The sequence below is a fragment of the Lepidochelys olivacea genome, assembly GCF_965140295.1.
Source record: "Lepidochelys olivacea isolate rLepOli2 genome assembly, chromosome: 1".
NCBI lineage: Eukaryota > Metazoa > Chordata > Testudines > Cheloniidae > Lepidochelys > Lepidochelys olivacea.
Genome location: NC_140411.1, coordinates 5,725,751 through 5,748,219, shown reverse-complemented (window position 1 = coordinate 5,748,219; position 22,469 = coordinate 5,725,751). Strand labels below are relative to the sequence as shown.

At 46.5% G+C, this 22,469-nt stretch overlaps 1 protein-coding gene across 1 annotated transcript; it reads right to left on the bottom strand.

Moving 5' to 3' along the window:
• Positions 1 to 15,703: 15,703 nt before the first annotated feature.
• On the bottom strand, positions 15,704 to 19,833 carry LOC311514422 (olfactory receptor 52P1-like; the record flags this gene model as incomplete). The annotated part of the gene is made up of 2 exons (XM_084616978.1): positions 19,717 to 19,833; positions 15,704 to 16,800 (listed from the first exon to the last, which is right to left on the bottom strand). The coding sequence occupies exon 2, from the start codon at positions 16,754 to 16,756 to the stop codon at positions 15,704 to 15,706; it is 1,053 nt and encodes a 350-aa protein (XP_084473104.1). The 5' UTR covers positions 16,757 to 16,800; positions 19,717 to 19,833.
• Positions 19,834 to 22,469: the final 2,636 nt, after the last annotated feature.

The following is a 22,469-nucleotide window of genomic DNA, read 5'->3' as shown; positions in this document are numbered from 1 at the left end:
AGCATCCTACTTCCAGTGAAGACACCGAGGAGGAAATGTTGCCTTTTAGGGACTAACAGTAACAATATAATGCAACTCAGAATATGCACATTGGCCAGCATCATTGAATGTATTTAGAAATAAATCATATAATAATGTTATTGTTGTTTTTACGCAACATAAGTTTTGGGCTCCCTTGGGCAAGGCAATTTTTAACAACATAATATGCTATTTTTTCTTTAAAACACCAGCCACCCATCAATCAGGATTCAATACAAATACTGGGGGTTTGATTTTCAATTTGATTGTCATCTCATAGATTTGTAGATTATGTGGAAAAACTCCTTCTGGGGCTTTTAGCTTCTTTTCTTTTCTTTTCTTTTCTTTTCTTTTCTTTTCTTTTCTTTTCTTTTCTTTTCTTTTCTTTTCTTTTCTAAATCAGATCTATGGAAGGTATCTAACAAAACGTTTCATTTGTTACTTGATGTATAGACCATTGCATTTATTTTAAAAAAAAACCCCTGTGTTTCAAGAAAGAGATTGCGCTACTTTTAGGTTAGTTTTTAAGTTATTTGGGGCTATTAAAGCAGTAAAATGCGGCAAACCTGATGCAGTAGCTCAAGCTGAGCTGGAGGCAGAGCAGCAGCAGTCATAAAAAGAAAGGTTCAGAGAAGGATCCCTGAAGGCAGAACTGGGCTGAGGCCACAGATGCAGCACTCAGACATGTTGTATCCTTGGGAGCAGCAGTTGAGGAAGAAATCACTTGAGACACAGAGAGCTGTGAGCCATGAAAGCAGCCATTTATTTCCCACACCCTGAACTAACCAAACCAGCCCAAACTGGCTGGGCTACCCCATAATAATCTAACTCAGTTGCCATAGCAACAACAAGCTGCTATTACCATGACAACCAAATACACAACATATTCCTCCCCCCTTTATAAGAACATTTCCTAAATAAAACAAACACTAAACTAGAGAAGAAAGGTAGACTGCCTCCATTCCCGGCTAAACCCCAGGGATTATTTTGCCCCATAACCGTGGGTTCACCCTAGCTAAAGATCCAGCCATTGGAGTGTTGTCTCCTTGCTGATTTCAAAGCTTGTTTCATTGTCTGCACAAATCTTTCAGCTAATCCATTGGTCGATGGATGATATGGTGCTGTAGTGATGTGGTGTATCCCATTTGCCTTCATAAAATTTTGAAACTCCTGAGAGATGAACTGTGGTCTGTTGTCACTCGCAAGTTGTTCTGGCAGAACAAAACGACTAAAGAGTCCCCGTAGTTTTTGGATAGTACTCTCTGCAGTAGTGGACTGCATTCTGGAGACTTCTGGCCATTTAGAATGGGCATCTACCACCAATAAGGACATGCTTCCTTCAAGGGGTCAGCAAAGTCAACATGAATACATTGACATGGGTTTTCAGGCCAGTCCCTGGGTGGAGGGGTACCCACTGGGGTGCATTCCTGACACCCTGACATGACATACAAGCTCTTGCTTTCTCTTCAATAGCACTGTCCAATCCAGGCCACCAGAAATAGCTTCGTGCAATTTCCTTCATGCGCACTATTCCACAGTGACCAGAATGTAGCTGTTCTAACATCTGTGGTCTCAGTGGTGGTGGGATAATGACACGTCTCCCCCACAATAAACAACCAGATTGGATCGATAACTCCGTCCCCCAGGACATGTAGGTAACAAGGTCCGATGAGACCGGAGAGGTTTCGTTGAGATTTTCCATGCATCACGAGGTCCATAACTTGGGACAATACTGGGTCAATGCGAGTTGCCTTCTTTATCTGAGTAGCAGTGATGGGTGTATTCTCTACGTGTCCAAAGTAGAAGACTTCCTTTTGGGCAGTATCTTGATGTTTGACTGGCAAAGGTAACCTTGAGAGACCATCCACATTGCCGAGCAGAGTGGATTTCTGATATTTGGTTTCATATGTGTGCGCTGAAAGTAACAATGCCCAATGTTGCATACAACTAGCAGCTAATGGGGGAATGCCTAGATAGGGTCCAAAAATTGACGTCAGAGGGCGATGGTCAGCAAGAAGAGCAAAGTTCCACAAAAACAGGTACTGATGAAACTTCTGAATTCCAAAAATGATTCCCAATGGCTCACGTTCAATTTGGGCATAGTTAGTTTCTCCTTTGCTTAGAGTGCGTGAAGCAAAGGCAACAGGTCTCTCTTCTCCCAAAGGCATAATGTTTGACACGACTGCACCCACTCCATAAGGGGAGGCATCGCAGGCCAATTGTAGGGATAAGGATAGATCAAAGTGTGTTAGAACTTCAGAATTTAGCAATGCATTTTTAGCTTTGTTAAATGCAACATCTCAGGCTTCAGTCCACTTCCAGGTCTCGTTCAGCCCAAGGAATTTACGAAGTGGTTTTAGCAGTGTGGCTAACTGTGAGATGAACTTTCCAAAATAGTTCAATAGTCCTAGAAACCAGCGCAGCTGGCTAACATTTTGAGGTGGGGGAACCTCCACAATAGCCTTAACTTTTGCAGGGGCCTTATGAAGACCCTCAGCGTCAATGATGTGTCCCAAATATTCAGCAGAGGGCTGGAAGAATTCACACTTGTCTTTGTGGACTTGTAGGCCATACTCTTCCAGTCTTTGTAGGGTAGCCTCTAAATTCTTTAAGTGATCCTTTTCATTCCTTCCAGTGACCAGGATGTCATCCAGATAGCACTGAACTCCTGGCAAGCCACACAAGATCTGGTCCATAGCCCTGTGGAACAGGGTGGGAACAGACATTAAGGGTAGGCGACAGTATCGATAAAGCCCCTTATGAGTCACAATAGTCAACAGCTCTTGGGACCTTACATCGATATGCATCTGTAAACACACTTGACTCAGATCAATCTTACTGAAGTTTTGTCACCCAGCCAGGCCCACGAAGAGGTCATCGATGCGGGGAAACGGGTATTGCTCTGCACACAACACTGTGTTGACAATGACCTTATAATCACCACAAATCCGGAGGGAGCCATCTTTCTTCATGATTGGAATGATAGGAGTGGCCCATGGAGTATGGGTAACTGGTATTAGGACTCCATTGGTGACCAGGCACTCCAAATCCGCTTCAACTTTCGGCCTGATGGCATATGGCACAGTTCAGGCTCTCAGATATTTTCGTTAACTGTCAGGTTTCATGTTCAATGTGACAGTGATTCCCTTCATACTTCCCTAATCCTCTCCAAAAACAGCAGCATGTTTCCTTAGTATAGCGGTCAGACCAGTTTCTTCTTTAGTCCTTTGGTGCACTTCTGCCCTGTTCAGCTGTATCTTCCCAAGCCAGGACCTACCCATTCAGGCTGGGTAACTACCTCTCACCAAAAACAGTGGCAATTTAGCAGCCTGTCCTTTGAGTTCCACCTTAACATCAATACTGCCCAACATGGTCACAGCTTCTCCTGTATACGTCTTCAGAACAGCTTTTGTTGCCTTAAAATGCTGTAGCTTTTCTTGATACACAGCCTCAGAGACCAGTGAGAGGGCTGCCCCGGTGTCCAGTTCCTTGCGTATAGGTTTGCCATCCAACAACGGGGTTACCCAGTATTCATGTGAGCCCACTGCCAAAGACAAAACGTGGAGTGGCTCTTCTTCTTGCGATGAGGTGTCACCTGGGTCATCCTGGATCTGCTCTTGGGTTTACGGGTTCCCCTTTTAGGTCGGCCAGAGTACAGGCCTCTTTTTCTTTTGTTTACAGGCACACTCAATGTGTCCCTTTTTGCCACAGTGTTGACACACCAGGTCCTTACACCATCATTGTGATGCCTTGTGACCCGGCTCACCACAGTGGCAACATTCCTGACTCTGCACAGATTTGTGGGAAGGTTCTTGTGACATTTTATGCACCCTAGGGGATGCACCGATGGATTGCGCCTCCTTTGTAGCCAGTTCCATGGAGACGGCAATATCCACAGCCTTCGGTAAGGGAAGCTAGCCTCTGTCAATAGGCTCTTCCGTATAGTTTCACGCTGCAAACCACACAGTAACCTGTCACACAGGGCATCATTTAACATCTCCTTAAATTCACGGTGTTTTGCTAGCCTTTTTAAAGTTGCTACAAATTGTACAACTGTTTCCTCTTCTTTTTGGCCTCTTTTGTGGAACCTCTATCCTTCAGGAATTACCAGTGGTTTGGAGGAAAAATGGGACCCCAGGATTTCTGCAATGTCACTGTAAGATTTGGTCTCAGGCTTAACAGGGTGTAATAAGCTGCGTAGCAGGGAGTAGGTTTTAGCTCCCACAACACTTAAGAATATTGGCACCTTCTTCTCTGCTGTAATGTCATTTGCAAGAACAAAAAGATCAAAACGCTCAGTTTACACATGACACTGCACTACATTCTCCTCCAAAGGTTCCAGTGGCCCTTTAAGTGTAGCCATGGTTTTAGTTTCATGTTTCACAGTCAGTGCCAACAAGCCAGCACAGTCAGTGCAAACAAGCCAGTTCTTACCCCCTTCCAACAGCTGAAAGATTTTGGTAGGTTTTTTTTGTTTGTTTGTTTGCTTGCCTTGACTTCCACTTCCTTCTGTGGCTGGGGCAGCACAGGGATCCCATTCTCGTCGCCACTTTGTTGTATCCTTGGGGGCAGCACTTTAGGAAGGAATCACTTGAGACGCAGAGAGCGGTGAGCCATGAAAGCAGCCATTTATTTTCCACACACTGAACTAACCAAACCAGCCCAAACTGGCTGGGCTATCCCCTAATAAGCTAACTCAGTTGCCATAGCAACAACAAGGTGCTATTAGCATGACAACCAAACACACAACAAGCCAGAAGAGTTGAAGGCAGCAGTGCTGAAGCAGAGCTGGGGAGCTGCAGCTGGAGCAGACCAGAACCGGGAGCTGGATCCGCACAAACCTGCTGCACCAACAGGGAGCCACGGCTGAGCTAGAGTAGGGAGCTGCAGGGACAGAGCCAGGACAGTGGATGCCGGCAACTAGTAACAAGGTAGCCGATCACAATGAGCAGCTCAGGAGAGCAAGTTGGGGCTATGGACAGAGGGCCAGCACAGGGAGGTGTCACCAGACCGGAGGGCCTTGAAGACTGGACTTAGGAGAGAGGACGTCAATCTGATGTAGGGCCAATTGCTGGGGAGAAGGGTCCTGCCACCTAGAGCCTGAGGGTGTGTGGCCACTGCAAAAGCCAGTGTCTGACTTGGCAGTATCACCACAGCACAACTAGAGGCTGGCAGGGGGCCTGGGATGTGTGAGGAACACAAAGAGAACAGTTCTTAGGTCCCAGACATGGCTGTTTGTCAGGACGGGGTTCCTTGTTTCCTTGAACTTTCCCATTTATCCTTAATTTTCTTTCTGGTTTCAGAGTAGCAGCCCTTTTAGTCTGTACTCGCAAAAAGAAGAGGAGGATTTGTGGCACCTTAGAGACTAACCAATTTATTTGAGCATAAGCTTTCGTGAGCTACAGCTCACTTCATCGGATGCATTTAGTGGAAAATACAGTGAGGAAATTTATATACACACAGAACATGAAGGAAAAAAAAAACAAACCTGTAAGGAGAGTGATCACTTAAGATGAGCTATTACCAGCAGGACAGCAGGGCGGAGGGGGAGGGGGATTTGTGTCCATTTATTCTTTTACGTAGAGACTGTGCAGGCATATCACATTGGTAGATGTGTAGATGTCCGCACTATCAGAGGCTCGTTCATCTGCACATCCACCAATGTGATCTATGCCATCATGTGCCAGCAATGCCCCTCTGCCATGTACATTGGCCAAACTGGACAGTCTCTAAAAGAATAAATGGACACAAATCAGATGTCAAGAATTATAACAATCATAAACCAATCAGAGAACACTTCAATCTCTCTGGTCATGCGATTACAGACATGAAAGTTGCTATATTACAACAACAACAAAAAAACCCTTCAAAAACAGACTCCAACGAGAGACTGCTGAATTGGAATTAATTTGCAAACTGGATACAGTTAACTTAGGCTTGAATAGAGACTCGGAATGGATGGGTCATTACACAAAGTAAAACTATTTCCCCATGTTTATTTCCCCCACCCCCGCCCACTGTTCCTCAGATGTTCTTGTTAACTGCTGGAAAGTTTTCAACCCCTCCCCCCCCCAACCCCCCCCTTCTCTCCTGCTGGTAATAGCTCATCTTAAATGATCACTCTGCTTACAGGTTTTTTTTTTCCTTCATGTTCTGTGTGTATATAAATTTCCTCACTGTATTTTCCACTAAATGCAACCGATGAAGTGAGCTGTAGCTCACAAAAGCTTATGCTCAAATAAACTGCTTAGTCTCTAAGGTGCCACAAGTACTCCTCTCCAATTTTCTTTCAGTCGCTGTTTAACATATTCTAGTTGGTTTGAAGTTAATGCAGTGATCAGTGGGTCAAAGAAGTGTCCGGTGTGAAGAGAGTACTCCACAGTGGGGACACCCTAGCTCCTGTCCTAAGTGACCACGATGAGACTGGGGGTTCAGCCTTCCAGGAATCTTTGGCTCAGCCATATCACCATTACGAGGACTCTTCCAAACAGGAGAGTGGAAGGGGAGTCCTTGAGGTCAGGCAGGCCTCTGGGAAAAGGGAGTGGGAGTAGGGACTTGGACTCTTTCACTACCAGTTCCCTTGGCGTGACGCAAAAGCCAGGAAAGATCCCAACAATAGTTCCCCACTTACATTAGGGAACTGTTAGAAAATGATAGGTTGGATTTATCGTGACATATAAACAGATGTGTAATTGGTGAAATCTTTCAAGAATTGATAAAAGCCAAAATGTCTAACTTTGGGGAGAACATAAGAACATAAGAATGGCTGTACTGGGTCAGACCAAAGGTCCATCCAGCCCAGTATCCTGTCTACTGACAGTGGCCAATGCCAGGTGCAACGGAGTGTGTGAACCTAACAGGTAATGATCAAATGATCTCTGTTCTGCCATCCATCTCCAGTCTGACAAACAAAGACTAGGGACACCATTCCTTACCCATCCTGGCTAATAGACTTGAATGGACTTAACCTCCATGAATTTATCCAGTTCTCTTTTAAACCCTGTTATAGTCCTAGCCTTCACAACCTCCTCCGACAAGGAGTTCCACAGGTTGACTGTGTGCTGAGTGAAGAAGAACTTCCTTTTCTTGGTTTCAAACCTGTTGACCATTAATTTCATTTGGTGGACCCTAGTTTTTATATTATGGGAACAAGTAAATAACTTTTCCTTATTCATTGTCTCCACACCACTCATGATTTTATATACCTCTATCATATCCCCCCTTAGTCTCATAGATTCATAGATATTAAGGTCAGAAGGGACCATTATTATCGTCTAGTTTGAGCTCCTCCACAATGCAGGCCACAGAATCTCACCCACCCACTCCTGCAATAGACCTCTCATCTATGTCTGAGCTATTGAAGTCCTCAAATCATGGATTAAAGACTTCAAGTGCAGAGAATCCTCCAGCAAGTGACCCGTGCCCCATGCTACAGAGGAAGGCGAAAAACCCCCAGGGCCTCTTCCAATCTGCCCTGGAGGAAAATTCCTTCCCGACCCCAAATATGGTGATCAGCTGAACCCAGAGCATGTGGGCAAGATTCACCCACCAGATACCAGGAAAGAATTCTCTGTAGTAACTCAGATCCCACCCCATCTAACATCCCATCACAGGCCATTGGGCCTATTTACCAAAGATCAATTAATTGCCAAAATCATGTTATTGCAAAATACCATCTCCTCCATAAACTTATCGAGCTTAGCCCTGGTCTACACTAGGACTTTAGGTTGAATTTAGCAACGTTAAATTGATTTAAACCTGCACCCGTCCACACAGTGAAGCCCTTTATTTCGACTTAAAGGGCTCTTAAAATCGATTTCCTTACTCCACCCCTGACAAGTGGATTTGCGCTTAAATCGACGTTCCCAGCTCGAATTTGGGGTACTGTGGACACAATTCGATGGTATTGGCCTCCGGGAGCTATCCCAGAGTGCTCCATTCTGACCGCTCTGGACAGCACTCTCAACTCAGATGCACTGGCCAGGTAGACAGGAAAAGAACCGCAAACTTTTGAATCTCATTTCCTGTTTGGCCAGCGTGGCAAGCTGCAGGTGACCATGCAGAGCTCATCAGCACAGGTGACCATGATGGAGTCCCAGAATCGCAAAAGAGCTCCAGCATGGACCGAACGGGAGGTACGGGATCTGATCGCTGTTTGGGGAGAGGAATCCGTGCTATCAGAACTCCGTTCCAGTTTTCGAAATGCCAAAACCTTTGTGAAAATCTCCCAGGGCATGAAGGACAGAGGCCATAACAGGGACCTGAAGCAGTGCCGCGTGAAACTGAAGGAGCTGAGGCAAGCCTACCAGAAAACCAGAGAGGCGAACAGCCGCTCTGGGTCAGAGCCCCAAACATGCCGCTTCTATGATGAGCTGCATGCCATTTTAGGGGGTTCAGCCACCACTACCCCAGCCGTGTTGTTTGACTCCTTCAATGGAGATGGAGGCAATACGGAAGCAGGTTTTGGGGACGAAGAAGATGATGATGAGGAGGAGGTTGTAGATAGCTCACAGCAAGCAAGCGGAGAAACCGGTTTTCCCGACAGCCAGGAACTGTTTCTCACCCTAGACCTGGAGCCAGTACCCACCGAACCCACCCAAGGCTGCCTCCTGGACCCAGCAGGCGGAGAAGGGACCTCTGGTGAGTGTACCTTTTAAAATGCTATACATGGTTTAAAAGCAAGCATGTGAAAGGATTACTTTGCCCTGGCATTTGCGGTTCTCCTAGATGTAGTCCTAAAGCCTTTGCAAAAGGTTTCTGGGGAGGGCAGCCTTATTTCGTCCTTCATGGTAGGACACTTTACCACTCCAGGCCAGTAACATGTACTCGGGAATCACTGTAGAACAAAGCATTGCAGTGTATGTTTGCTGGCATTCAACCAAAATCCGTTCTTTATCTCTCTGTGTTATCCTCAGGAGAGTGAGACATAATTCATGGTCACCTGGTTGAAATAGGGTGCTTTTCTTCAGGGACACTCAGAGGAGCCCATTCCTGCTGTGCCGTTTGCCTGTGGCTGAACAGAAATATTCGCCGCTGTTAGCCACAGGGAGGGGGGAAGGTTGAGGGGGTAGTCACGCGGTGGGAGGAGGCAAAATGCGACCTTGTAACGAAAGCACATGTGCTATGTATGTAATGTTAACAGCAAGGTTTACCCTGAAAGAGTGTAGCGACTGTTTTATAAAATGTGTCTTTTTAAATACCGCTGTCCCTTTTTTTTTCTCCACCAGCTGCATGTGTTTCAATGATCACAGGATCTTCTCCTTCCCAGAGGCTAGTGAAGCTTAGAAAGAAAAAAAAAACGCACTCGCGATGAAATGTTCTCCGAGCTCATGCTGTCCTCCCACACTGACAGAGCACAGACGAATGCGTGGAGGCAAATAATGTCAGAGTGCAGGAAAGCACAAAATGACTGGGAGGAGAGGTGGAGGGCTGAAGAGAGTAAGTGGCGAGCTGAAGACAGGGCTGAAGCTCAAATGTGGCGGTAGCGTGATGAGAGGAGGCAGGATTCAATGCTGAGGCTGCTGCAGGACCAAACCAGAATGCTCCAGTGTATGGTTGAGCTGCAGCAAAGGCAGCTGGAGCACAGACTGCCACTGCTGCCCCTCTGTAACCAACCGCCCTCCTCCCCAAGTTCCATAGCCTCCACACCCAGACGCCCAAGAACGCGGTGGGGGGGCCTCCGGCCAACCAGCCACTCCACCACAGAGGATTGCCCAAAGAAAAGAAGGCTGTCATTCAATAAATTTTAAAGTTGTAAAATTTAAAGTGCTGTGCTTAAAGTGCTGTGTGGCATTTTCCTTCCCTCCTCCACTACCCCTCCTGGGATACCTTGGTAGTCATCTCCCTATTTGTGTGATGAATGAATAACGATTGCATGACTGTGAAGCAGCAATGACTTTATTGCCTCTGCAAGCGGTGATTAAAGGGAGGAGGGGAGGGTGGTTAGCTTACAGGGAAGTAGAGTGAACCAAGGGGCGGGGGGTTTCATCAAGGAGAAACAAACAGAACTTTCGCAGCGTAGCCTGGCCAGTCATGAAACTGGTTTTCAAAGCTTCTCTGATGCATACCGCGCCCTCCTGTGCTCTTCTAACCGCCCTGGTGTCTGGCTGCGCGTAACCAGCAGCTAGGCGATTTGCCTCAGCCTCCCACCCCGCCATAAACGTCTCCCCCTTACTCTCACAGATATTGTGGAGCACACAGCAAGCAGTAATAACTGTGGGAATATTGGTTTCGCTGAGGTCTAAGCGAGTCAGTAAACTGCGCCAGCGCGCCTTTAAACGTCCAAATGCACATTCTACCACCATTCTGCACTTGCTCAGCCTGTAGTTGAACAGATCCTGACTACTGTCCAGGCTGCCTGTGTACGGCTTCATGAGCCATGGCATTAAGGGGTAGGCTGGGTCCCCAAGGATACATATAGGCATTTCAACATCCCCAACAGTTATTTTCTGGTCTGGGAATAAAGTCCCTTCCTGCAGCTTTTGAAACAGACCAGAGTTCCTGAAGATGCGAGCGTCATGCACCTTTCCCGGCCATCCCACGTTGATGTTGGTGAAACGTCCCTTGTGATCCACCAGAGCTTGCAGCACTATCGAAAAGTACCCCTTGCGGTTTATGTACTCGGCGGCTTGGTGCTCCGGTGCCAAGATAGGGATATGGGTTCCGTCTATAGCCCCACCACAGTTAGGGAATCCCATTGCAGCAAAGCCATCCACTATGACCTGCACATTTCCCAGGGTCACTACCCTTGATATCAGCAGATCTTTGATTGCGTGAGCTACTTGCATCACAGCAGCCCCCACAGTAGATTTGCCCACTCCAAATTGATTCCCAACTGACCGGTAGCTGTCTGGCGTTGCAAGCTTCCACAGGGCTATCGCCACTCGCTTCTCAACTGTGAGGGCTGCTCTCATCCTGGTATTCATGCGCTTCAGGGCAGGGGAAAGCAAGTCACAAAGTTCCATGAAAGTGCCCTTACGCATGCGAAAGTTTCGCAGCCACTGGGAATCGTCCCAGACCTGCAACACTATGCGGTCCCACCAGTCTGTGCTTGTTTCCCGAGCCCAGAATCGGCGTTCCACAGCATGAACCTGCCCCATTAGCACCATGATGCATGCATTGGCAGGGCCCATGCTTTCAGAGAAATCTGTGTCCATGTCCTGATCACTCACGGGACCGCGCTGACGTCGCCTCCTCGCCCGGTATCGCGTTGCCATGTTCTGGTGCTGCATATACTGCTGGATAATGCGTGTGGTGGTTGATGTGCTCCTAATTGCCAAAATGAGCTCAGCGGCCTCCATGCTTGCCTTGGTATGGCGTCCGCACAGAAAAAAGGTGCGGAACGATTGTCTGCCGTTGCTCTGACGGAGGGAGGGGCGACTGACGACACGGCTTACAGGGTTGGCTTCAGGGAGCTAAAATCAACAAAGGGTGTGCCTGTACATCAAGGAGTATTTCAGGCAGGACTGCACGGAGGGTTCCAATAAGAAATGGTGCACCAAAGTTATCGTTGTTATTGGAACAAGGAGGTTAGCCTGGCCTCTGATTGATACATGGCTAGATTTACCTCGCTGCGCCTTCTCTGTGAGTGACTGCAGTGTGATCTAGACAGGGGAGGAGGAAAATGAGTACAAAACAAATCTGGTCTATTTCTTGTTCTGACCCACTCCATCTATCCTTTACATCTTTGGCTGGCAGCAGACGGTGCAGAAGGACTGCATGCCATCCACATCTCATGGCTGCTTGGCAGAAGATGGTACAGTACGACTGCTAGCCATCTTCATCTCTTGCCTGCCTGGCATAAGATGGTACAATACGACTGCTAGCAATCCTCATCTCTTGCCTGCCTGGCAGAAGATGGTACAGTACGACTGCTAGCAGTCCGTATCGCCTGCCCGCTCACCATAAGACGGCTCAATAGGACTGCAGGACTAAAGAGAATGACCTGGTCAAGTCACTCCAAATTTAGTCCCTGCGCCCATGTCTGCCCAGGCGCTCCCAGCCGACGTGGCCAGGAGCACCTCGGACACGACGAGGATGACTACCAGTCATATTGCACCATCTGCTGCCGGAAGGCAATGGGTTGCTGCTACTGTGCAGCAAAGCCGTACCGCGTCTGCCAGCACCCAGGAGACATAGGGTGACGGTTACCTGAGCGGGCTCCATGCTTGCCGTGGTATGGCATCTGCACAGGTAACTCAGGAAAAAAGGCGCGAAATGATTGTCTGCCCTTGCTTTCACGGGGGGAGGGAGGGTGGGAACGGGGGCCTGACGATATGTACCCAGAACCACCCGAGACAATGTTTTAGCCCCATCAGGCATTGGGATATCAACCCAGAATTCCAATGGGCAGCGGAGACTGCGGGAACTGTGGGATAGCTACCCACAGTGCAACGCTCCGGAAGTCGACGCTTGCCTCGGTACTGTGGAAGCGCTCCGCCGAGTTAATGCACTTAATGCACTTAGAGCATTTTCTGTGGGGACACACACACTCGAATATATAAAACTGATTTAAAAAAAATACTTCTATAAATTCGACCTAATTTCGTAGTGTAGACATACCCTTAATCTTGAAGCCAGGTAGGTCTTTTGCCCCCACTGCTTCCCTTGGAAGGCTATTCCAGAACTTCACTTCTTTGATGGTTAGAAACCTTCATCCAATTTCAAGTCTAAACTTCTCCTCTTTTCCAACCTGAAAAGTCCTAGCCTCTTTAATCTCTTCTCATATGGGAGCTGTTCCAAACCCCTAATCATTTTAGTTACCCTTCTCTGAACCTTTTCTAATGCCAGTATATCCTTTCTGAGTTGAGGAGACCACATCTGTATGCAGTATTGAAGATGTGGGCACACCATGGATTTATATAAGGCAATAAAATATTCTCCGTCTTATTCTTTCTCCCTTTTGTAATGATTCCTAACATCTTGTTAGCTGATGTTATGAAGATGGCTCAGTTTTGGGAATCTCTCTAACGTCCTCAGCCATGAAGACTGAAGGAAAGAATTCATTTAGTTTCTCCATAATGACTTTATCATCTTTAAATGCTCCTTTTGTATCTCAATTGTCCAGGGGTCCCACTGGTTGTTTAAGAGGCTTCCTGCTTCTGATGTACTTAAAAACATTTTGTTCTTAACTTTTAAGTTTTTGGCTAGCTGTTCTTCAACTCCTTTTTGGCTTTTCTTATTATATTTTTACACTTAATTTGGCAGTGTTTATGGTCCTTTCTATATACCTCACTAGGATTTGACTTCCACTTTTTAAAAGATGCCTTTTCATATTTCACTGTTTGTTTGACATGGTTCTTAAGCTCTTGTTTAGTTCTTTTACTGTGTTTTTTTCATTAGGGGTAATTTAATTGTGGAAGTCTTGTTTACCCCTTCACATTACACAAGAACCAGGGATGACTGAAGGAAATTAATAGGCTGCAGGCTAAGATATTCAGGGATTCAACCCCATGATCTGGGAATCCCTGGCATCTGATTGCCTATGCTTGGACTGGAGAACAGGAGATGGATCCCTCAAGAACAGCCTGTTCTGTTCTTTCAGTGTGAAGATTGGTATTGGTCACTGTCAGAAGACAGGATACTGGACTAGATGGACCATTGGTCTGACCAGCATGGCTGTTTTTATGTTCTTATCTTAGTCTTCTTTTTCTTCTCTGGGTGGTGCTCCTTGTAGTTGATGGGGCCCACATGCCTCACTACATCAAAGAGTCCCTGCCAATGAACCAGTCATCTGAAGAGCAAGCTTGGTTGTAACCATAACACACAATCACCCAGTCGGAACACTCACAGCTAGACCCCTTTATTATCGGCCTTCTCTTGTACCTGCTGTGCATTTAGCAAAATTTTTCGAGCAAACACTCACAAAGTCTCGAGGCAATTTCTTAATTGAAGAATTTATTGGTCTATGTTCATTACCCGAGGACTTCCAAGACAGCAGTTCAAAGGGCGAAAACTTGAAGCCTTGAGGCACCTCCCTGACTGGTTAAAGGAGGTTGAGGAGGAGTTGATCGTAATGTTCGGTATCTGAGGCTACAAAATTCAATAATGTCTCCATAACAGTTCCTTGAAATCACTCTACCAACTCATCGGTTTGGAGATGGTAGATCAACATTCTTAATGTCTTTACCCTCAGTAGTCCTTGATCTCTAAGGATTTATTGGGGTATTACCACCCAGAAAAGGACTTTCATAAGGTAATTCACTCGTTTTGCTTATACTCAGGGTGATGGGATTCTGCCTAGGGGGAAATAAACCTCTCCGGATGCCTTTGTCATCGAACCATGCCTGCGGTCTTTCTTTCTGAATAACATCAAGGACTGCTGAATTAGTAGGTTGCCTTACCTGCCAACACTGATAATTTTGGAGCTCCAAGGAGAGAAGCACTGAACAGTGTCACAGAGGCAACAACATTGCAGGTCTTAACAATTCCGTATGACACTCTGAGTCCAGGGATGAACAATTCTACTGTCTGGGGCAAGTCAGTGATTGTTTTGCCTCCTGCACAAAGTATTGTCACTGTCTCAGTCACTCGGGTTGCACCACTTCTCCATTCACTACGGAGAGTTGCTCATAGACATGGCTAAGGATAAGATTAAGTCATAGAAGTCACAGATTCTGTGACTTTCGGAGACCTCTGTGACATTTACCACTTCAGCCCTGGGGCAGCGGGTGGAGGCTCCTGAGCTCTCAGTTGCCATGTGTGGCCAAGGAACCAGCAGCTTTCAGCCACCTCTGGCGGTGGGGGTATGTGGCCCTCCAAGTGGCTCTTGGCCGTGTGGGGACCCAGATCTCGGAGCTGCCACTGGCAGTGGGAGCCGTGGAGCTCTCTCACATGGGCTGCAGCAGGGGCTCGGGACCTCTGAGGTGCTGGGGCTGCAGTGGGGGCCACAGAGCTGTTATCTGCAGTGGCAGTAAGTGCTGGACCCTCACCCGTCCTGAAGTGCGGCTCAGGCTCTCATACTCCTGATGAGGCTTTAATCTTCCCCATTTCAGTCGCCCCCGCAGACCCTCGTGACCTGTTGGTGACTTTTACTAAAACTATCTGTGACAAAAAACCTTAGTCATGACTATTCAGCTGGTCTGCCCCTCTTCCTGAAAAAAATTGTGTTGTGGGCCAGGATATCCCTCCCCGGGTGAACGCATTCTGGATGCTGTGGAGGGTTGTGGTGAATGCAGGCCCATGGACCGATTCAGACAGTCCGATTCAAAACATAGAGAATCCCTCTAGGCAAAACCTTAAGTTACAAAAAGATACAAAAAACAGGAATACACATGTCCTCCAGGACAGTGAATTTCCAAGCCAAAACAAAGAAATCCAAAAGCATTTTCTAGCTAGATTTCTTACTAACTGTACAGGAGTTGAAGGGCTTGCATCCTTGATCTGTTCCCAGCAACGGTATTACACAGACAGACAAAGGCTTTTCCCCCCTCCAGATTTGAAAGTACCTTGTCCCTCATTGGTCATTTTGGGTCAGGTGCCAGCGAGGTTACCTTAGCTTCTTAACCCTTTTCTGGTGAAAGGATTTTCCTTCTGCTAGGAGTACAACTCGTAAGAACTGCACAGTCAAGGAAGGCTGACTTTTTTTACAGATTGTTTGTGAGCATACTCTTCCTCCATGCCAGGGGTAACTGGGGAACCATGGCGCTCACAGAATTTCTGGTCTTCCTCCCAAACCGCATCCCACTTAGTGCTGGTTCACATACTCTCTGACAATTTGACAGTTCCCTGATGGACACTGCAGGCCTGAGGAGATATCGTCTCTTGTGTCTGCAGAACTTTGCGTGAACTTTGTGTCTGCAGAACTTCTGCAGGTGTATTTGACTACTTTGTCACGAAGCTCTTTCATTTTGACCCCATAAATGATAGGGTTGAGCATGGGAGGGATGAGGAGATAGAGGTCAGCTAAGATGATATGAACATAGGGTGCGATGCCTTGACCAAAGTGGTGTGTAAGAATGGAGAAGAAGGTAGGGGTATAATATGTCAGCATCACACAGATGTGGGCTGTGCAAGTGTTAAGGGCTTTCTGGTGGGCTTTATGAGAGGAGATTCTGAGGACGGCCCTGATGATCAGACCATACGACAGGGCAATGAACGTCAGGTCAAACACATTGATTACAAACATTAGCACAAAACTATATATCCTGCTGACTCTGATGTCCCCACACACCATCTTCACCATAGCTATGTACTCGCATTGTGTGTGGGGGATAATGCGGTTGGCACAGAATGTCTGCTGACTCAGGAGCAGGGGCAGGGGCAGAATGAAGAGAACAGCTCTTATGAAACCTACAAGCCCTAGCTTAGCTATTTGTGCATTGGTGAGGATGGTGGCATATCTCAGAGGGTTACATATGGCAACGTAGCGATCGAAGGCCATTGTCACGAGGGTGGATGAGTGCATCACAGAAATCGTGTGGAGGAAGAACATCTGGGTGAGGCAGCCAGCCACAGTAATGCCTTTCAAATTGAACCAAAATATGCCCAGTGCCTTTGGCACAACAAAGGTAGGTGTGGCAATGTCTGTAAGTGCCAGCATGCAGAGCAGGAGGTACATCGGCTTCTGCAGAATCTGTTCCTTACCTACAACAGACAGAAGCGTGACATTTCCCAACAGGCTGATAATGTAGAATGTAAAGAAAGGGATGGAAATCCAGATGTGGGCAGCCTCCAGGCCAGGGATGCCCATTAGGATGAAAGTTGAAGTGTCAGAGTGGGTGAAGTTGAAAGGTGCCATGAAGCAGTTGATGCATCGATATGACTCAGAAATGCTCAAGGTGCCTGTAAAGGGAGAAAAGCACAGCAAGGGCGTTCTTATTTGTAAAAAATAATATGGTAAATATGTTATAGTATGAACATTCTCGGAGTCTTCTTGAGTGAGGAGTGAAGAACTACTGACGATGTCACTCCCTACTTTCCATAGATCTAGAATACGGAGGGAACCGTTTGTTTCAAAACTTGGTTTCCAGACTCGTTTGTGGAAAGATTACAGACTCCCCAAAATGGAGTCCAGAGTTATGTGGCCTGGTCACATGGCCTTTTAGAGTCATAGCATCCACTACGTATAGTCTGTCTGAAGCATTCTCAGGGAGGCTCACCAGGTGGGAGATAAGTTTCTCTAAAGGCCTATTGTTTCCCCCAAAGTCTCATTGCCCTGAATAGGCCCTTCCCAACCATCTATCTAGACTGACATCAAGTTCCCTAGTGGGCGTTACTCACTTGTAACTACATTTGAAATACAGGGAAGTCATCAAAATTCAGAACTTTTGACCAAAATCATCAATACATACAAATAGGATAACCATATTCAGAAAGTCATAACTTTTCCAATAACATCTTACATGACCCATCTTGCATAAACTGTATCATAATTATGCTATAATCATATCATCATATCACAATGAACAATATGGGGTACATTGTTACAAAAATATCAAATGTTATTTCTACCAGTGAAATGCCTGAAGTTACAGAACAACAACAAATGGAAACAAAACTGAGTAAAACTTGTGACACCCAGATTGTAGTTCTGTGGCTTGCCATGGGAAAGAGACCCTGAAACTCCCCAAACACACTCTGTACCACGAAAGGTCCCAAAGTTGGCCTTGGACCTACAAACACAAAGAAAAAAATAATTTCAACAGCACTGCCCACCTGTCCACCTACATGCTGCTTTGCAACCCTGTGATGTTCCCCTCTGGTGTTATCTGGACTTGTGATCTGGTTGGTCACCCCAGTCCTTAGCTTTGGTAGCCAGCCTTACCCTGCTCAGCTGTGAGAACCCCACTCCTGGGCTGTTCACGCTCAGTCTTTGACATGTAAACTGCTCTTTGGATTATGCAACCGAATGACACTAGCCAATATCTCCTTTCCCAGACACAACCTTACTTTTGCAGTGTGCAGGTGTGCCCACAGGGCACTCCAAGCTTATGTGAGCTTGTCAGTTTAAGAAAGAAATGGAAATGCCCCAGGCTTGTTATCCCAAGGGGAGTCTCTTACACGCTTCAAACCAAACACACTGCTTCAGGTAGAATAAACAACAAATGTATTAAGTACAAAGATAGAATTTAAGTGATATTCAGTGATAGGCAAAAAGTCAGAGTGGTTACCAAAAGAAAAGGAAATGTAAGCACACTGTCTAAACTCTCAATCCTATTAGACTGGGCAACATCTAGATTAAGGATTTTTCTCACCCCACTGAATATTGCAGTCCTTAATATACAAGTTTCCTGTGTAAACCTGGGCCAATCTCCCCTGTTGGAGTCTTGTCTTCTTCTCAGTGGGGACAGGAGAAGGGCCCAGTATGTGTCCGCTCTGTCTGTTTTATAGCCTCAATCCATGTGCTTGGGGGGCACAAGTCCAGGCATGTCTGGGGAGCATTGCTGAGTCTCTCCAAGCAAGGTTGAGCAATTCCCGCTGTGGGGCTTCGTGCACGTGAGTCATTGCATTGGAGCTCCCTTGCTGGACAAGGGCTCTTGATGGGTTGTTTGACACCCTGCCTGGGGATTGGTCACTTTCCTTGCTGTTGCCTCTGGAGAGCTAATATCTGACTTATTCCCCAATTTATAGCATGTTTTAGTGACCACCATACAACACCATAATCATGACTCCATATTCATTAATGATATACATGTATGGATAGAGGCATGATTGCAACAGATCATAACCTTTCCCTGATACCTTACAAGGCATGTTTTCTATGTAAAATCATGTTTATATGAAAATGAGGACTATGGCGGTTACAGGATGCTCCCCGGTGATAGAGAATGTCTCACCTCCCCCCTTAGTTTGCTCCAAGAGGGTTAGCCACCGACGAGCTCAAAGGCAGGGTGTGTTATCGCTCTCTTGGCACCCAGCCTTCAAGGCCATGAGGCAGTGACATAAATATAAAGTGAAGGGGAAAACTCCTCTCACCTGTAAAGGGTTAAGAAGCTAAAGGTAACCTCGCTGGCACCTGACCAAAATGACCAATGAGGAGACAAGATACTTTCAAAAGCTGGGAGGAGGGAGAGGAACAAAGGGTCTCAGTCTGTCTATATGCCGGGTCTTTGCCAGGGATAGACCAGGAATGGAGTCTTAGAACATTTAGTAAGTAATCTAGCTAGGTACGTATTAGATTATGATTTCTTTAAATGGCTGAGAAAAGAATTGTGCTGAATAGAATAACTATTCCTGTCTGTCTATCTTTTTTGTAACTTCAGGTTTTGCCTAGATGGGTACTCTATGTTTTGAATCTAATTACCCTGTAAGGTATCTACCATCCTGATTTTACGGAGGTGATTTCTTTACTTCTATTTACTTCTATTTTTATTAAAAGTCTCCTTGTAAGAAAACTGAATATTTTTTCATTGTTCTCAGATCCAAGGGTTTGGGTCTCTGGTCACCTATACAAATTGGTGAGGCTTTTTATCCAACATTTCCCAGGAAAGGGGGGTGCAAGTGTTGGGAGGATTGTTCATTGTTCTTAAGATCCAAGGGTCTGGGTCTGTAGTCACCGAGGCAAATTGGTGAGGCTTTTTACCAAACCTTGTCCAGGAAGTGGGGTGCAAGTTTTTGGGAAGTATTTTGGGGGGAAAGACATTTCCAAGATAGTTTTTCAGGGGGATCCTGCACATTGGCTGGCTCTTTGCCACCTTTCCCTAGAGGATGGTGATCTGAGCTCCCTGGGCTGGCTGTGTTTACCCTTTGATCAGACACAACTTTTTCCCAGCAGCTTTCCCACGACTCACTAGCATGGGGGAAGACACCCCCTTCTCTGTCAGTTGGGGCATTTGTATTCTCACAGACTACCACCTGGCAACTTCCTGGTCTCAATTCTTCCGTTATCACAGGCATTGGAGCTGCAACTAGATGTAAAGAGACACAGATATTTTCCAAAAAAAGTATCAGAAATAGCGTCCTGAAAAACTGGGACCTGGATTGGGGTACCCTCCGTCACCCCTTCCTCTGTCCCTGAGAAGTAAGCTGTGGGACTGCTCCCCTCCAGGAAGCCAGTTACACAGTTCCCTCTCAAAACCTGGGTCACCGGCTGTCAGGGTTCCCTCCCCACCCTGAGCTCTGGGGTACAGATGTGGGGTCCCGCATGAAACACCCCCGAAGCGTATTTCTACCAGCATAGGTGAAAAATTTCCCAAAGGCACAAATCATTTCCTTGTCCTTGGATGGTATTGCTACCACCACCAAGTGATTTAGACAAAAATCCAGGAAAAAAGGGCCACTTTGAGCCCTTGTTTCCCCAAAATATTCCCTGGAAACCCCTTCACCCCTTTCCTGGGGAGGCTTGAGAAAAATATACTAGCCAATTGGTTACAAAGTGAGCACAGAGGGAACCCCTGGCTTTTTAGGACCCTGAAAATCAATCAGGTTCTTAAAAGGAGAACTTTTTTTTTTTTTTTTTTAAGTAAAAGCATCACACCTGGAAAATCAGGATGGAAGGTAACTTTACAGAGTAAATAAAAAAGTAAAACACAGAGGATTCCCGACTGGGCTCAGCTTCAAAGTTACAAAAAACAAGAATAAAACTCCCTCTTAGCATATGGAAAATTCACAATCTAAAAAAAAAACAACAAAGGTATTTCCCTGCCTTTACTTACAATTTGTGTAATTGTAATGTATCATTTCAGGTATCTTTTCAGGAGATGATTTACCAGCTTGGTCTCTGTCTCTCTCTGTGTCCAGAGAGGGGACACACAAAGAGAGCACAGATAAAAACTCTTCCCCCCACTCCAGATTTGAAAGTATCTTCTTCCCTTATTGGTCCAGTTGGCCAGGTGCCAACCAGGTTATCTGACCTTCTTAACCCCTTACAGGTAAAGGGACTCTGTACCTCTGGACAGGAGGGATTTTATGTTACCGCATACATCAAAGTTGTGACCCTTCCCTTTATATTTATGACACAGTCTGTGTACCTGGGTTCCCAGATGCTGATGCAGCCTTCCTTCTAGTGTCCTCGGCATTATGCCCCAAGTGACGAGTGGGGAGACATTCCTCTACCCCCACTATTCCTTCCCCAGTTTCCTCCTCTGGGCCCCCTCCTAAGACACATTTCTGTGTGCTCCATAGGAAGTGATCTTTCTTTTGTTCAGCTGCAAAACTCTGCCAGTTAACAGCTGAGACAGTTTCCTTACTCACTGACAACATCTCCCCTGCCTCTGTGCCTGAGGGCATGTTGCCTAGTCTCAGCCCCCCCCCCCCCCCATACTTGGAAGCATCCTGCTTCCCTGTGTTACAGAGTGACAGGAATCCTCACTCACCTCAGTGGTTTCTGAGATTCCCTGCCCCTTCTCTAGGCTCTGCTCTGGGACACATTTCTCTATGCTCCCTAGACTTTGTCTCTGGTTCAGCTGTGACCTGCTGGAAGCTAACAACCTGGACAGTTCTCTTCCTGGAAGGTATTACACCCCATCCCTTCCTGATGTGATGTTTCCTCCAGCTTGAGTGCAGGAGTTGTTCTAAACCACCCTCCCGCCTGGAAGCATGTGGCTTCCCCCTGTTGCAGAAGAATCAAGGAGACTCTCTCCCATTCTATCAGCAGTTCCTGAGAACTTACCCTTTCCTTCACTGGTCCCAGGATAAAACTCACTCCTGTGGCAGGCAAATACTTTAAGCTGAGCTGCACAGAAAAAAACATGAGCACGGAGCAGGTCGACGAAGAGGTGTTCCATTACTCCACAGTCCAAACACTTTCCAGACCTTCCCACACCACAAGGATTTTACCTAGTGGTATAAGGAATCTGCTTTCGCCCACCCTCACAATCTCTGCCGTGTGGCCAGGTAGCACCCTGGCCTTTGGGACCACATTCCGCTGAACCAGAGAGATATGAGCTCCTGTATCCCTCTGCCTCAAGTACTCCATCCATTTGGAGAGCGTTAACATGCTCCATGTCTGGTTCTGCAGAGGCTAATCTCCTAAAACCAGTACGATTGGTTTCAGTTGCTTGGGGAGTTTCTGGGGTGAGGACAGCAGAACTAACATGAACTATTGGTTGCCTGCTTCCTCCTAGCACAGGCCATTTATTCCTCAAGTGATCAGTGGAATTACACTTACAGCACCTTTTGAGCTCTTCTGCTTTTGCAGGAGATTTGGGATGGGGGTTAGAGGAATGTTTTTGGCTAAGAGAATGTTTAGGCTCCCATCCCCCTACTGTCTTCCCAGGGGCAAAATGGGACCCTCCCTTCCCACCAGTTGTCAACCCCTCTTTCTGTGGCCTGCCCTCAATAGACACCTGAGTCTAATCGAAGTCATCAGCTAAAAAAGCCATCTCAGCCCCAGACTTTACATCTTTGTCCCACAGACACTGCTTTACTTCAGCCGTACTTAGTAAATGCTCTTGAGCAACAAGTCCAAGTATTTCTTCAAAACTTGCCACCTCTTTACCCCTCACCCATTTTCCCAAAAAATCTTTCACATTCTTTAAATATTCCCCATTACTCATCCCAATATCCCTCCT